Here is a 16,740-nt window from a genome sequence, read left to right as displayed (position 1 = left end):
GTTGGGTTTATTGGTTCATTGTCAAGGCTAAAGGGCAGCTTAATTTAGATCTTCTGATCACTTTAATACATTTTCCAGAAATGTGTTTTCCAAAACTATGGAGATTTCAATAATGTTTGACCTATCACTTTTTCAGGCATCAATAAATTTACAAAAAAGCTTCGGTGTCCCTATGCAATTGACAACAATGAACTGCTTGACTTCCTTTCCAGAGTCCCTTCAGATGTACAAGTGGTATGTAGATTTCATTATTATCAGTACTATATTAATGTACTGTAGCACTGGTTTTTAACTTTTATATTCAAAGGTTTTAGAAAAGAGATGTAAAGTTAATAAAGCCTGTAACTGATTTTGCCACTGAGAAATTTAGCCCACTTGGGGTGCAGCCTAGAACTTAGAAACATGGTGAATGAGAGGGGTTGCATAAAGAATCTACTAGAGCCATCCGGGACAAAGCTCCAAGGAAGGTTCAGCTGGAGTCTGTGAAGGGAAGTCACCATTACCTGAAAGAAGGAAATAGGAATATTAGATGATGAAAGCAAAGTGTGCCAGTGGACATTTTGGAGAAAAACACTTCTTTGCACAAATTAAATGAATTTTAACAATGCATATTTGGAATGAGTGAGTGGGGAAAGTGACGGCATTTTGAAGACAAGAGCACATCTTGATTTTTTAAAAAAACTTTGAGGTTAATTAATGCCCATTACTCAACAACTATTTTCTGAGTAAAATGAGAAATGTTTTTATTAAAATCTTGAAGCTGGGTTACAGTGATACCTTTTTCCTTTCAGTTGAGTTTTTGATTTAGTATCAGACAGAAGAGTGGGCTGGATGGAGATTAAGCCTATATTAAATAAAACAATAACTTGCAAAGAACCATTATCCATCCCTTCAGAATAGATGGAGATGGTTTTGCTTTTAATGGAATGTATTACGGACAGTGAAAAAAACCCAGTCTGTTACCAAAGTTCACATCGGGGCGCTCATGTCGTTTCTGGCAGGACTTCCTTTCTGACTCTTGCTGTATCATTCTATTGTTTTCTGCATCCCAGCTGCAGATCTCATACAGCTTTCAGAGTGAGCACTTTTTTCCTCCAAGCAGTCTTTCATTCCTTTGCTTTTCCTTCCTTTGCCAGAAAGTGGCCACCTGACCAGTCTTTCTCTGAACTCTGTTTAAACAGGTGCAATACCAAGAGCTGAAACCAGATCCCTCTCATAGCCCATGTAAAAGGAAGAAAAACAATCTTGGCTAGCTAGCTCCCAGCACTGAGAAGACCAGCATCTGTTTGGGAAGATAAAAGAAAAAGCCTTCAAGCCTCAGCAGCATTTCCTTTCTGCTTTTTATTTATTTTACGCCTCCCACCCCCCCATTTTTTAAATGATTGAGAGAATCTGTAAATAGTGTATAAGGGCATATGTCTTTGAAAATATACTTCCATTGTACAGAATCAATTTGATAAAGATTTGCTTACTGCTGTGTGGAAGTCTTGTTAGCTGTGGCTAATAAAATAACACAATGGAACAAAAAATATAAGAATGTTAACACTGGGAGATGCACACTTCTCTCATTACAAGTGGAAGAACCAGATTAGAGTAAATGCTTCGCTCTGATTAAATCTATATAACATGTAAATGTCTATTTGATTTTAAAGTTCTTTTTAAATGTGACTATTTTTTATCTGAAAAGTACATTACAGTTTTCTATGTTTTATACATTTCAAAAGGGAGGAGGGAGCCCCAAGACGTGAATAATGGAACAGATGCATTTCAATTTCACATAAATTCTGATTTCAGATCCTGACGTTTATTCCTAAGCAAAGTATTTAGATATGACTAGGCTGATTTAAAGCTAATGAGTGAAGGTACATTTACCCCCTCAAAAGAATCTTCTACACTCTGAAATCTTACAAAGAAAACTTCCAAACCTTCTATCATTCCATCTAAAACCTTAAAATCTCTACAGGATTACACATAAATACTGCCAGGTTTATAAATGATTGCCTATCTGAATTTTTATACCTACCACTCTTTAATTTGTACCAAGTTAGCAAATCAGCAAAATTCCAGTAGCAAACTAAATCATATTGCTTTTGGTGTCAGATTATACCTCTGTATATCTAAAAATATTTAATACTCACGTGTTCTCACAGAAAAAAAAATCTGCTCTCATTAGATTACTGAAGTCTTTAATGCATACTATGATTTTTGTTATTAGTGTGAATTGTAATGTAGAGGAGAATGCAGTGTGCTAAGTGATATGCCAATGTTTCATTACATTCATTTATGGAAAAAAATAATCATTCTTGATAATATGAATGCATGAAAACCTATTTTGTAAAATAAATTGCTTATGGGGAGGGGGAGTTTGCCTTTAAAAATGTTTCACTACTTACTATAGAATCTATATTTAAAAATTGCATTCCCAAGACTCTTATGGTAGTTTTTCTATCTAACTTCCTGTTATGTCAAGGGAGTGTGCCCTTGATTGTAAGATTGGTGAGAATGTCCTACTTCCCCCCAACTTGGTAGGGGATTAAGCCTGGTTGAAATTGCTACAGACAATGTTTTGCACTACTTTATTAATAATAGATTGGGGTAGGGTAAAGGAGGGGGTTATGTTGGAAAAATGTAGAAAAGCCAGAAGCAAGAAATATATATTTCACTCTAAAGATTCTTTAAAAATAAATTTAATCTCATCAAAGCTGATTTTTAAAGTATTTTTATTTTAAAGCTATGTTGTTAAATACTATTTCTTATGATAGAACTATTTTGATCTGTTTATACACTATGGTTGAAAGAATGTCAATTAAATCCCTTTCTACAGAAAGGCTTTGACCTCAATATGCTCTATTTAGTGCTTCCTGTTTGTAATGAAATGCTTACATCCGTATACCATCACTGTGTGTTGCTAAGACATAATACTCTGTGAAGTTGATGTTACTACAGAAAGTTTATTGATAGGATAATTTGTTTGAAATAACTTTTGATTATATCTTGTGTGAGATTTACGTTTCAGGATGACAGTGTCTACTCAAATGTCTACAAGCCTGATATTCTACGACTTCAGATGTACTTAGTGGATAGTAACCATTAACAGATGACTAATTTCTTTTTGTTTCATTCTATGAAATTTCAGATGTTTAGTTCAATGGTAATGTTGACTATACATTCACTGCATTAAATACAAAAAAAATCTTTTCTAAGTATAATCAGTACTCCTTTTTTATGGTGGCTGAGAGAGGAGTGATGAAAGGTTGTGTGCATATTCTTAAAAATGACACTTCCTTAGAGAAACTCATGTTTGGTTTAGACAAACAGGGCTTTCCCTGAAACCTAGACTTTTTACAAAACTAAATACCTTCATAGGGGTGAACATTCAATGAAGCTGATAAAGGAGTAAGAACTAGCTGGAAGCATGAAAATGATATTCAGAAGAATCTTCATTGCTTTTAGAAACTACCACATTCACAGGCTAAAAACAAGAATATGTTTAATAGAATTTTAATTATTTCTTTCCCCTTTGAGAGGGGTTTACAAAGCTGTTTAACTTTAGTTTTGGGAGATGTGCCACATAAATATTTCAAGATATCTTTACTTAAAAGACTGGAAGTCTGATACCTATTTAGACTGCTATATACAGCAGTCATGTGAACTACTAAATATAATCCTTAGTATCTTTTAGTGAGTAAATTCACTGAAGGTCATTCATATTCCAAAGTATGATACTTCATCTACAAAAAGAATTTAGTACCTCTGGTTAATTTTGGCAGAGTTCTGCATACTTAAATTGATAGATTCTATAGGGATTCCAAATTATTTTTGAACCATTCTACGCATAAAGCAAATATGAACTAAGAAATTCTTTAAATGCTTTGCTTTGTGGCATATTTACTGAGTACCTATGTATAATTTGCCACAGGCACTGGTCAACCCAATGAGAGTATATTAAAATCAATCTGGAGCTAAAGTATACTAAGAGCAAAATTTGACATGTTTCTGAAAGTATCTTTTATAGAATTTTATTCTATATTTAAAAGTGAAGAATTTAGTAGTAAGCTCTCTTATTCAGGGACCATAGGAAATTTTTTTTCTCCCCATTTTGATCTCAATATCCAAATGTCCCTAATACTGAATGTTGTCTACTCTTGTATTAATAAATCTTACTCAGAGGCTTTTAGTTTCTACATATGTTAAATGTAACTAAATGTTTATCTTTGACTTTTGTACTCACTTAGCTAAAAAACAAAACAAAAATATATACAAGGCAGTTGATGCTCCAGAAATACAAATAAAGACAGCCACCATTATACTTCTTGTAAAAGTCTCTGGTATTATTAAATTAATGATTATTTAAATGTCCAGTGTGAGTATGTGTGTACAGATCCTATACATTTGATTAGAGTATCTAGAATCAGCCTTTTCTAACTGCTCAGTCAAGTATGAATTAAAGTCGCAAAAAAATAATGTAATGAATACTTACAATAGTGTCATTCCTTTCTGTAACAATTCTTCCCAGAAAGACTGGTGTAACTCACTAAAAGGAAAAAAACACAAAACATCCTTTTTTTTGGTGAAAATGTAACCTTATACCTCAGTTGTAACATCTCTACAATGGTAGTCACATCATAAGATTTATTCCAGCTGAATCTCTGCGATTTAAGAAATATCAAGGAAAATCTCTCACTATGTAAGATTATGGAAATAAAAATGCCCAAAGTAGTCACATGCTATTGAAAATACTGCTGTGAAAAGTTTGCTGAAATTTAATTATTACATTTGTGCTTTTCCCAAGGGATCTGGGTTAAATACCACCACCACCATTCCCCCAACCCCAACCCCGTTAAAAAAAAAAAAAAAAAAAAAGCAACAATCAAATAGGTAATTGGTCTCAAGTAAGTTTCAACTTATTGGGACCTTCCTTCCTTCACATTCTTAACTGACAACCAAAAAAACCCGTTCTATGCACAAGCAGTATTTTTGTTGACAGCTAGGTTTTTATTTTATGGTTGTGTCTCCAAATGTCACTGAAAAATTATATAAATCCATTTTTAAAAAGGTAACCAAATGGCACTGCTGTTCTGCTCTAGTTAGTTAACAGTGTTACTAAGCTGAAACTTTTTTTTTTTGCATCAAGCTAAAGTTATGAAAGTAGCTGTGCCAAATTTTTTTCATTTGTAGCAAAAATAAAATTGCAGCGTAATTCTCTCAAAGATAAAAAGAATGACCAACCCGAGAGTCAATGAGCAAACCTGCAAATTTGCAAACCCCCTCTTACTTTCTCAGGAGGAATGCATCTGATGAAAGTCCAAGATCTGGCTGAGTGGAGTTACTGCTGCTGCTACTGAGGCAAGGTGGTAACATAGGTTCAGTTCCACTTTCTAGTCAAAGAAAGCTTCAGAATGTCATGAGCCAACTTGAGGCACTTTATTTTGCCAGAATTCAAAATGGTAACTTTAATGGAAACATTACCTGCATAGAGAAAGTGCACATCTTGCCTCAACCACTGTCTCTTGATTACTGGAGGCAAACCTGGACCACAGAAAAAGGTGAGGGGAAGGAAACTCCAATATTTGTCCCAAGTTCAGAGATCTTCTTTTAATAAAGCTATTCAGAGAACTGGAAACCTTATAACTAAACTCCACATCATTTCCACAAAACATTCTTCCTTCATATAGTAGGGGATATGACAATTACAAATCAAAATTTGTGTATAACATGTAATACTGGAACCATGGAAAACAATTTATTGGTGTAAAATTTGATAAAGATTTAAATATCTATTTTCTACTATACAGAGAGGGATGTTTGTGATTTTACTGTATTTTATAAAGGAGGTAGCTAACCCAAGTTCTGACCCAACCTTACACAATGGCATACCTACCACTTACCTTTGTCCTAGAACTCTTACAGACTTCAGATTCCATTAACACAGGGACCCAGCAAACCATAGCAGGGTTTTTGAAGCACGGAGCAACCCACCTGGGAAAGTCAACATACTATGAATGTCTGTAGTAGTTTTAAAACAGATCAAAGTGGTGTTCCATTTTATTTGAAGTTGCTGAACATTACTTTTTAAATTTAGGGTCTGACAAAAAAGGCATTTTCAGATATAACAGAGAAAAACTTTTTTGGAGGGTATCACAAAGCATTCAGCACTTGATAACCAAGAGTCAGTGTGCCTGAGGGTATCACAAAACATTCAGCAGTTGATAACCAAGAGCACAGACTCTTGTAGTGTAGGGTACCAGGTACACACCATCCATTCTTGTGGCACTATGGTGCTAATACAAAGAACACACATCTAGTTACTTACTTGATTACTTGTGATCTCTCATGACTCTGATACAACCCTCAGAGGCAGGTAAGAAATCTCCCCCCCAAAACACCTTGATGTGATACACTACCCAGCATTCTGTAGTTATGATGTAGGCATCCAATGCATTTATATAAAACAACTTTTAAAACATTGTGTTTTCACTGTACTACTTAAAATAGTACCTTATAAGAAGCCATTTTCCTGGCCTTCACAGAAGAGGTGCAAAATTTGATGCTCTGGAGGACTGTGGCAAGACACTTTGACTCACGTTTCTCTCAGCAGATAGCAAGCTGTTTGTATATGCATCAATGCTATAAATAATATGATCTACATGAAAAGGTGAATGTTTTGCAGATGTATCATGATAGAACAAAATAATTCTCAATTTAATAACACACTACTGAACTCCTTCCAAAGTCATTTAAGGCACAACCTCTGAATAGTGTAGCCATCATTTAATCTTAATGTTGCACTGCTTTTTGGTGTTGAATCTGAGAGGAAAAAAACCCACCAGAGGACAGTAATTTTCAGGTTCCATGAGTACTTCTAAAATAAGAAAGGGCTGACAGTGAAGACATGTTATGACTCCACAAGGCATCTGCATGAAGTTCAATCCGTAGCAATTTAAGAATCCTACTAAAAGTAATGACTGCTCCCAACACGGTGAAGGTAGTACTTACAAGGGGATTACAATGAAGATTAAAGCAGCATATCAGTAACAAGATAAGCCAGATGCACTCTTAAAGGAGGGCATATAGTATAAGTGTATTATCTGAGATTTGCATTAGTTAATATTATGTTCTATTACACCCTACCTTGAAGAAAAGTGGTATATTTTAAAAATGTACTTTATATTTAAAAAAATCTAGTAGATGCCAATTTAAATAAGACAACTTTAGAAAATTTCAAGACTGATTCTTGTATCAGGAGCATTACTTTTAAAAATAAATTGGCTACTGATATTAAAAAACAAATATAAATCTTATTACAAAGGAACTTGGAGAAGTGAAAAGGAAATATTTAAAATTCTATCACAAAAACAACCACTATTAGCAATGCGTTTGCTTACAATCCTTTCCGCTGTGTTATTTTACTTAATTACATTTACATATTTTCTATTTTTGAAAAAGAAATAAAATTAATAAAAATGGCATTGAGGGAACTAATTCAGCCACTTTCCCCCCACCCCAGCCATTTCTCATAAATGGCTTTCAACTCCTCCTTCAGTCCATTTCCTCCAATAACATGACTGAGTATGAACTTAAAAGTATTTTGAAAATAGTAAATGAACTGAAATCATGGGAAAATAAGAAATGAGAACTCTATATTTGCCTAAACTTGAGGAAAAGACTAAATATTACTAGTCAAAATAGCCTATTTCTGATGATACCATTAAAACTTGTATTTTTCTTATTTTTTGTTTTCTGTTGAATTTCACCTAGTAAGACCCTTCCACAAAAAATTATCTTCACCTTTGGTATATTAAACATTATTTAAAAAATTTCAAAGACACAATTTATTCATGAGATTAGGAGATTTGTCTATATGCCTTATATCTGATTTTATAACTTCCCTAACTTCTCAATCAATATATTAAACACAATCTAAAAATCTTTACCCTCTAAATTCCTTTAAACCAGAATAATTCCTACCCATTTTCCTCCTCATGCCTTTGCCCAGTTATCATTACAATTCTTTTTAGTTTTCATAAAAAGCTCTTTAAAATGCATATTTTAATTCTACCAAATTTTAGTTATTGCTCTGTAATTTTGTCTCTATGTTGCAAAAGAGAAACAATACAAAATAGAAAAATACATGCTTAGGATGAAGTCTGATGATATATATGTCTTAAAACTAAAACAAAAAACTATTATAAATCAAACCATTCTGGTCACCAGAAAAATTTATCAGTGTCATGACACAAACCATTGCTGACCTAACCTTTAAGTTGAGAAGTACTGACAACAAACTAAGTTCTTTTTTATCTGTCACCACTTTAAGATTAATGATTTTATTCAACATGACTATTTCATTTAAGGACAGAAGAATGGAGAATCACTGGAAACTTTAGTTCATCTACTATTAAGATAAATGATAGCATAATAGGTGTAAATTCAAAGCTGGACTCCAGATTTTTAGTTCAGTGCAATTTACCTGCTGGAAGTGCTAAGCACATTTTTAAAAAGTGTCCTTCCTTTTGTAGAACTAAATCATGTTCCAAAGGAGTTAGCTATTTTCTATTAATTTTTAACACCCATTATGCAGTCAAGTTCACTTGATTCAATTTAGATACTTTTGAAAGAAAGGGAATTAGATTTACCAAATCTATAAAGAATTGGGAGCCATAATAAAAATTTTAAAAATTGGAGGAAATAGTTCAATTTTAATTGGAGACAGCTATTTAGGGATGTGTTTAAAATAAGGAACTTTTATTCTTCTTCTTTTGGTCTATGTTGTTAAGGGCAATATTACATATATAAATAACATTATATACTTATTTTATTAGAAATATTGCTTTTATAAAAAGTGGTCACTAGTTATTCTGCTAATTTTACTGTTTGATCTTATTCAGCAAGTAGTTTCAAAAGCCAGAAAACAGTTCACTTTGTTTTAAAAATGAAAATATATGTATACATAGATTCAACAGTATAAAGATAGCATTATAAAAATAGCAGTTACTTGTATCTAATACTAAGTTATATTTCAAGATTATTTTTAAAAATGATAGTGTATGTGTATTTATAACCAAAACTATATAACTATACTAAAAAAAGAACTATAGTACTGAATTCAAATGTACAAAATATTAAAAAAAAATGGTATATCAAATATACTAAAAATATAATTTTACTTATAATACAAAAGTACTCCCCAAATAGCAGATTCCTCTGTGATAAAAAGCTAATCATTTGGATTTGTGATTGGTAAATATTATCAAGTAATTTAACAGAATTCCCCCCACCTCTAATAATTCACATAAACTCATGTGTCTCAAGAAAGAAAGATGTTTATGGGTCTTTGTTGCTTGGTGCTTTCATAAACTGGGAAACATAATTAGATATATTCTGGATGTTCTTGAATATTAGTGTTTACTGAAGAGGGAAAACTCTTTTTTAAACATCTAACAATCAATGATATCAAAATACCTCATATTTGTTTCTTCTGAAAAGGTCTTATTTTAGTAGGATCTGTAGCACCTTGAAAGATGTATACCTGGAACCAAATAAAACAGTACTACAACCTTTCCTAATTAAATAATAGTCTAAAAATCTTTACTTCTATATCAAAGCAAATAACCACCAAAGTATACCCTCTCACAATTCATTTTAACATACACGGTGAATTTTTTGATAATTTCATTTACAAGAAATAGTTAACCATTGCACTTCTCCAGTTTTGACATCAACAGCCTAAATTCAAGAATGCCACCACTGACCTTTCTAACTCCACATTTGTTATAAAAACAATTATCATTCTGAATTCTGCAAATTGCACGTCAGAAAGAGGTGTGACTGGCGTGGAAGCTACGGGATAAATGCCTGAGGGAAAGAGTGCCTCATGTCACTCAAAGATGACCCCTTCCTACTGATTAAGGAACAACAGTGACAGGCTCTCATCAAGTTCATCACTTAACTGGAAAGGTGTGTAAAATCATATGGACTGCACATTCCACCCATAATTTTTTCACATAGGAGTATTAATTTCATTTAACTCTCTATAACAGCATAAACAAAAATGGAAAACATTTCCTGGCATTTATATAAACTATACTACCATTAAAGCATTTGTGTTTACCTAGGAATGAGTACTAGTTCATTAAGAATGCAAAAGCACACCCCATATTCTATTCACTCTAAAATAAAATTGCTCAAATCATACTGATTAAAGGAGTAAACTATCAGACCTTTGTAATATTCACATTTAAAAACTAAAACAGAGCACCATTACTGTAAATTTTAGAAACACACAAAACAAATTAATTTTTTCAACAGCATATACAAAAGATAATAAAACTAACAATATTTAAAGCCAGTTTACCTTCCTGGACTGTAGCTTTTCTTTCACTGGGGCCAGCCATCAAGCACACCACCTGCTACAAAATAGGTGTTCAAGAAATGATGGATTCAAAACACTGATTAATTTCACATTTGATGAGGAGGATTCATGTTTTCCTGGTCATCTTGGAGTTAATATGGCAGAAAATGTATATACTTCAACCATGTTATTGTGCATAGGGAATGAAGAACTAACAAGCTAGAAAACTTTATACAGACCCTTCCAGTAAACATTTTAAATTTTTTATATTCCAAATATTTGTGAGGATTACACATAATGAAAACTGAATTTCAACAGCTCGGAAATCTTCTTCCAAGCTTTATTTACATTGTAATAAGGGTTCTTATGGGCTTTTTTTTTTTTTTTTTACACAAAAAACAATTCCATTGAACTATGATATGAACTCTGGCAGAGTACAGTGAAGAACAGCATTCCTAAGCCTTGTCTTCAGCTACTGCAGCTTTGAGACATCTACAACTAAAAAGCCCTGATTAAAAGACTATGAATTTTATTTTATTTATTAAAATTTCTACCTCCTTCACCTCTAAGATAGATTTGAGGCAATGATGTTTTCTAAAATAAATTATACTGGAAATGTTCTCATTGCAGGCTTAGGTTCATATACATTTATAGGTATTGCTAACTAGGCAACAGAGCATGGTAACTTATGTTGGCCAAGTTGTGCTTCTGCAGAAGCACAAATATGCAATACCTTCTTAAAGACAGAGACCTTGCCCTGGCCGGTGTGGCTTAATGGTAGGGCATCAGCCCACACATCAAAGGGTAACAGATTCAATTCCCGGTCAAGGGCACACACCTGGGTTGAAGGTTTGTCTCCCCGCCCCCCCCCCCCCCCAGTCCCAGGAGGGGCATGTGTGGGAGGCAACCAATCCATGTTTCTCTCACATTGCTGTCTTTTTCTCTCTCTCCCCGCCTTCCTCTCTCTAAATTATATATATATAAATCAGCAGCAAAAATATCCTCTGTTGATGATCAACCACCACAAAAAAAAAAAAAAAAAAAAGCCTCAGTGGCATTTGAGTGTTTAATACCTCATGTCATCACTACTTGTAGAAGTTGGCAGTTATGAAATGTGAATATACTCATTGCAACTAAATGAATATTTCTTAGGAACATTTAACTTAAGAAGCTTTTTCTTAGCAGCATTTCACTAAATGATTCATTACAACTAAAAAGAGGAGCTAAGAACTACAAAGGAAGTAACTTTTATTAGTGCCATACAAGGTGATAGCACTAACTTAATTCTATCATAACAAAGATAGCTGGTGTTATTTCCATTTGACAGGTAAAGAAACCAAAACTCAGAAAGGAACTTGCCTTGCAATTTAGTAAGAAATTAGACAAGAACTTGAAATAACGTCTGTCTGTTGTCAAAGTCTATGTTTTTATTAAACATAGTTAATATAAACTAAGTTAATATTAGTTTACAAAGCAAACATTATTCTAGATGCCTCCACAATGAAGTAAAGTGGTTACTCTTTGGAATAACAATGTTCTTGTTCATCATCTGGGGAATCTATGAGCACTTTAATGTTCCTTAGTGTCCTCTCATCGTGTTTTCTCTGAGACTTTGGCAGATTAAGATTAAAAAGAATTTGTATGATGTCATATTTGAAGGCTAACTAGAAACAACTAATATTTCTTACAGTATGTGTAAAAATTACTGATTTAAAAATAGAGAAAAAACAGTTTATTTTTAATCAGAACTGATATACTAATATAGTAGTTTTCAGTTTAGATTATAAACCCAATAATACAACACTCAGCATTTGTATTATGTTAAAAGATCTAGTTCTAAGGTAAAACTAAAATGTGTTTCTTTAGCAGATTAATTGCTAGGAGATCATCACTTTAGTTACATAAAAGCTAAATGAAAGTTTTAATGTTTCTTTTCTAGCTGTATTACAATGTAACTTATTCCCGCTCTTCAAGCAACTCCATTTTAAAAGTGGCTATTATCCACACCCTTTCTTTTAGTTTTACAATAAATAGCTATTATGAAAAAAACTGCAAATTGAAATGTTACTACTCTGTAAATTCATACTGTACATTAAGATTTTAGATAATCTGAAACCTATTACTTAGTTACCACTTATAATCTTAGTATTTAATAAAAGTTATTATACAGAATATTTTCACTTACAGAAAATTGGTTATACAGAGTAGAAACACACTTTGTACATGAACTGCTATAATAAAATAGATCAATGCTTGGCCAGTGTTGCTCAGTGGTTGAACGTTGAACATGAACCAGGTCATGGTTCGATTCCAGGTCAAGGCACATGCCCAGGTTTCAGGCTTGATCCCCAGCAAGGGGCATGTAGGAGGAAGCTGATCAATGACTCTCTCATCACTGATGTTTCTCTTTCTCTCCCCCTCTTCCTTCCTCTCTCAGAAATCAATAAAAACATAAAAATCAAAATAGATCAAGGGATCATAGTGTTAAACTTTGCACATTCACTGCATTTAAAAACAAAATGAATATTGTAAATTTTAGAAATGTTTATTTTAGAAACACACAAAACTAAAATGAATATTTTAGTCCAAGAGCCTACAGAGGAAATGAGGAGCTACATGTTTATAGGTGCAAATTTTCATGAATATCCTTGCCATGATTTTAAGACCTAGAACACCTAGAATAGAGAACATTAGTTTGATTAAAAAATATTTAAATTAAAAAAAATTTACATATACAATATAAATATATAAATAATATCACTTTCAGCACAAAAAATAATCAAAGAAAGCAGTGTATACCAAGCAAAACTATTTTTTTTACTTTTGAGTCAAATTCCATACTGGAAAAACTCAGAAAAGCCTATAACTATAGTTTTGCAGAAGTTGTTTAAGTACTTTTAAAACTCATCAAGGCTGCAAATTCTGTCAATACATCAAATCAAATCAAATCAAATCAATATTTGTTAATGAGCATGTAAATAACAAAGTAAGCTGAGCAGGTTTAGAAAGTTGACTCATATTTTTTGACATCATCATGAAAACTCTGTGACTGACCGACACATCATTTCCAATGTCACCAGTAAGGCCTCAGTGTGTACTCCAGGACATACTTTTAAATTCTCAGGCAGTTCCTTAAGAATATTTGGGAGCTTCAGCAAAGTCTTTATATTTCTAGCATAAAGATCCAATAACCAGTCAGTATGAGCACTGGTGGTTTCCTTATAATTCTTATAAGCCATAAGCACTTCATTTAGATGAGTTAACCCTTTGAAAGCTAAGAGGAACTCTGAAGATAAATCAAAAATTGAACAAAAATTTAGCAACATCCTACTAAGTAAAAATGAGCCAAATTCAAGTTGCTGGTGGTAAAAATGTTTCTCAGTTTGTGCATGAAAGTTCTCCACTGTATCTTCTATTTTTGTGATAGCAAAGAGTTCTTCCTTGATTTGAGATGATAAAACATAATCCAAGGGCAATTCCCCCTTAGAGTTCCTCTGCTGTAAAAGCACTGGGCCTGTGAAAAGCAACACAAAATGTTAAAACATTTTTATTTTGGCAGCTTAACAGCTGTTTTCTCTCTCTTATTTAAAGCATCCAGGACTCTGTTTACAATCATATTTTGTACTAATTCATGTTGACATTATTAACTGGCTATACATATTGACTGCCTAATAAAGGCAGGTTTAAAAAAAACAAAATTCTAGTCAACTGCCTAATGACAGCTGCCTAAGTAATAATATATATGATTACAAATGAAAAACACTTTTATGAAACTTTATAAATTGTCATCTTAAAATAAAAATTTCAATGTTCCCAGAAGAAATTAACTAATATATTCATCTTAAATTCTGTGTAAGAGTCTTAATGGTGTCTCATAAATCACCACAGGGAAAAGTAGTGCCCCCTTCCATTGATGACAGGTGATTGTAGCAGTGCAAAGACTGCAAAACCTTGCACTAACACAGAATACCATTCATTCACCATTGCTCATGTTCAGTTCTTAGTACAGGTAACCGATAAAAAAAATGTTAACTGCTCTGGGTCAAACTCAGATTTCATCCATCTATTCTAGCCAGCTGTCTACTTAAAAGCCACTGATGATAAGAGTTGGTCCTCTAGGTAGCAGAGGATGACGGAGGAGCAAGACAACCACTACTAAGTATCTGGTCACACAGCAAAGGACAGAAATATCTGAGTATCCATCAGTCAAGTCCTGTAATTACTTACACACTTGGCCATAAAATTGTTATAAGGAATATAAAGATTTTAGTACTAGCAGACAATCAGAAGGTTCTACCATAAAACATAGATCATACTGTCACAGAAAGAGAATAGATTATACCTGCTAAAACTCTTAATGATGAATCTGATCAGACATATATAGTGGTCTAGATATAAAATGTATTTAATATAAAAGATTAACCACGATGATATATGATTCATGTGTAATTTATGAAAAAGAATTCTAAATCAATATTAGGTTTATCTTCATTATATTGATATTTCAAAAAAAGTGCTAAGTTACGCCTGTTAAAAAAAATTACAACAAAATTACAGGCACAAGATACCAAAAGTAAAGGTTTCAGAAACACAACTAAACTCTTAAAATTATTGCTCTCAAGACTGAGTGACTTACAATGAAGTAATATAGTTACTAAAATGATGGTATCAAACCATTTGACAGGTCCAAACCCAGAATATGACTAAGGCAAAGATAAAAGGACCTTGATAAATGCAAGGTACATTTCCTCTTAGGACAAGGAACTCATTTTAACCAAGACCTTGGAAGAATTCACATTGGTTGGTATAATGCTATCATCCTCTTCTGAGGAGTTGGACTTAATACAATAATGGCTATTATATCACTTAGAATATGTGAAGCAAGGTCAAATATTGGCTTGGTATGTCAGATATATATGGTTGAATAGAAAAATGAAACACTTAGGAGACAGAACATTATGTTTCAGTAGACAAATAATACTAAAAAATGGAGAAATGAAAAATGTATTGATTATAGAATGGTGTCAGTAAAACACACACTAAGGCCTTTAGGGGGCAGGAGAAGACTATAAATAACTAAACATCTTAAGCTGCCATGCTATACAGCCTTTCTTAGAGAGAGATATATATAGTAAAAAGACATCTAAAGAAATATGCTTTCTATTTTCATGCAGAATAAAATAGCTTTAATCATGAGAGAAAATAATTTTAAATTTTAAGTTAAAATTCGTATAAAATATCCCAGGAAATTTATATAAATCTTTACTTCTGCATTATAACCTAGTCATCTGTTTTCCTTTGTTTTTCTTTTAAAACACAAATCAGTTTTGAATATTTTGATGAAAAATTTAAATTAAGTTCATACATAAGAAGAACGTAATTGAGAAGGGGTGGGGTCCTGAAAGCAGATATAAAATACCAGAAAAAGCAGTAGGTGAATATTAAGCTCAAGTTGCCTCTATCACAAAACCCCTGCACAACAGTTATTACCATCTGAAAATCCTCCTACTTTAACTTAATTGACTGCAAAATGTGAATGAAGATATTCCAGGATACCTTTTTTTTAACAGTCTGTAAAGAAATGACTCATTAAAAAATATGAATTGAGTAGGCAGTTATATATAGGAAATGAAACAAGAATGAAAAATACAAGTAATCACAATTGAACATTTATATCCATTTATTAATAAGCTTTCAGAAATGGCCGTTTAACAAAAACATTACACACTTTAAGTAAAAGGATTAATTTAAAACCAACACACTCAATTCAAAATACATTCTCATACACAAACCTAAATAGGCTTAATACTACAATAAATAAATAAATGCATTTTATGAAAAGGCTTTTAATTCCTTCTAAATAAAAGGTGCTTGCACTCTAGGAGACTTTATTTTTACTTTTCATTCATATAAAATAAAAGCATCTTTCCTTACAGATCTTAAATATATAAAATGCTATCTACCTCTGAGGGATTTATAAAAAAACTGGATAATTTATCAAAACCCGTTTAGCATAAATGCACTCACCCCCATGCTGGAGCAGCAGCTTGCCAATTTCTACATGTCCGTTTGACAGTGCATCATGCAAAGGAGTCACCCCGTCCACTTGAGTGAGCAGATCTACCTCTGGACAACGTTGCAAAATTTCCTGGACACACACTGTGTTGCCATAGTTACAGGCTTCATGCAAAGGCGTCCAGCCAGCATTGTCTAAATTAAAAATCAAGACAAGTTTTAAAACAGCAAAAGTAGGACTTTTGATAGTGAAGTAATGATACTCTACTTCTCTTATCAGTGTGACTTTCTAAGTGCTTCACATACAAATCGAATGCTCTGGTAAAAATGTCTAGGGTGCAATCATATTTATAATTTTAAGAAAAATAAATTGA

At 32.7% G+C, this 16,740-nt stretch overlaps 2 protein-coding genes across 9 annotated transcripts in view; one reads left to right on the top strand and one right to left on the bottom strand.

The window, feature by feature from the left end:
• Positions 1–1,338, top strand: part of MCTP1 (multiple C2 and transmembrane domain containing 1) — a 418,524-nt gene extending 417,186 nt beyond the window's left edge. For all 7 annotated transcript variants that reach the window (XM_087815449.1, XM_087815455.1, XM_087815454.1 and 4 more), the window contains 2 exons: positions 137–234; positions 1,182–1,338. In XM_087815449.1, the coding sequence (XP_087671575.1) occupies positions 137–234; positions 1,182–1,253 (170 nt within the window). In that variant the 3' untranslated portion in view covers positions 1,254–1,338. The remainder of the gene's footprint in view (positions 1–136; positions 235–1,181) is intronic.
• Positions 1,339–12,068: 10,730 nt separating this feature from the next.
• SLF1 (SMC5/6 complex localization factor 1) overlaps positions 12,069–16,740 on the bottom strand; it is a 60,526-nt gene continuing 55,854 nt past the window's right edge. For both annotated transcript variants that reach the window (XM_087815447.1, XM_087815448.1), the window contains exons 20-21: positions 16,379–16,561; positions 12,069–13,865 (exon numbers count right to left, since the gene is read on the bottom strand). In XM_087815447.1, coding sequence (XP_087671573.1) covers positions 13,384–13,865; positions 16,379–16,561 — 665 coding nt within the window. In that variant the 3' untranslated portion in view covers positions 12,069–13,383. The remainder of the gene's footprint in view (positions 13,866–16,378; positions 16,562–16,740) is intronic.

Source organism: Miniopterus natalensis, chromosome 3 (assembly GCF_054644295.1).
Source record: "Miniopterus natalensis isolate mMinNat1 chromosome 3, mMinNat1.hap1, whole genome shotgun sequence".
NCBI lineage: Eukaryota > Metazoa > Chordata > Mammalia > Chiroptera > Miniopteridae > Miniopterus > Miniopterus natalensis.
The sequence above is the reverse complement of the archived record's forward strand: the minus strand, read 5'-3'. Positions and strand labels throughout refer to the sequence as shown.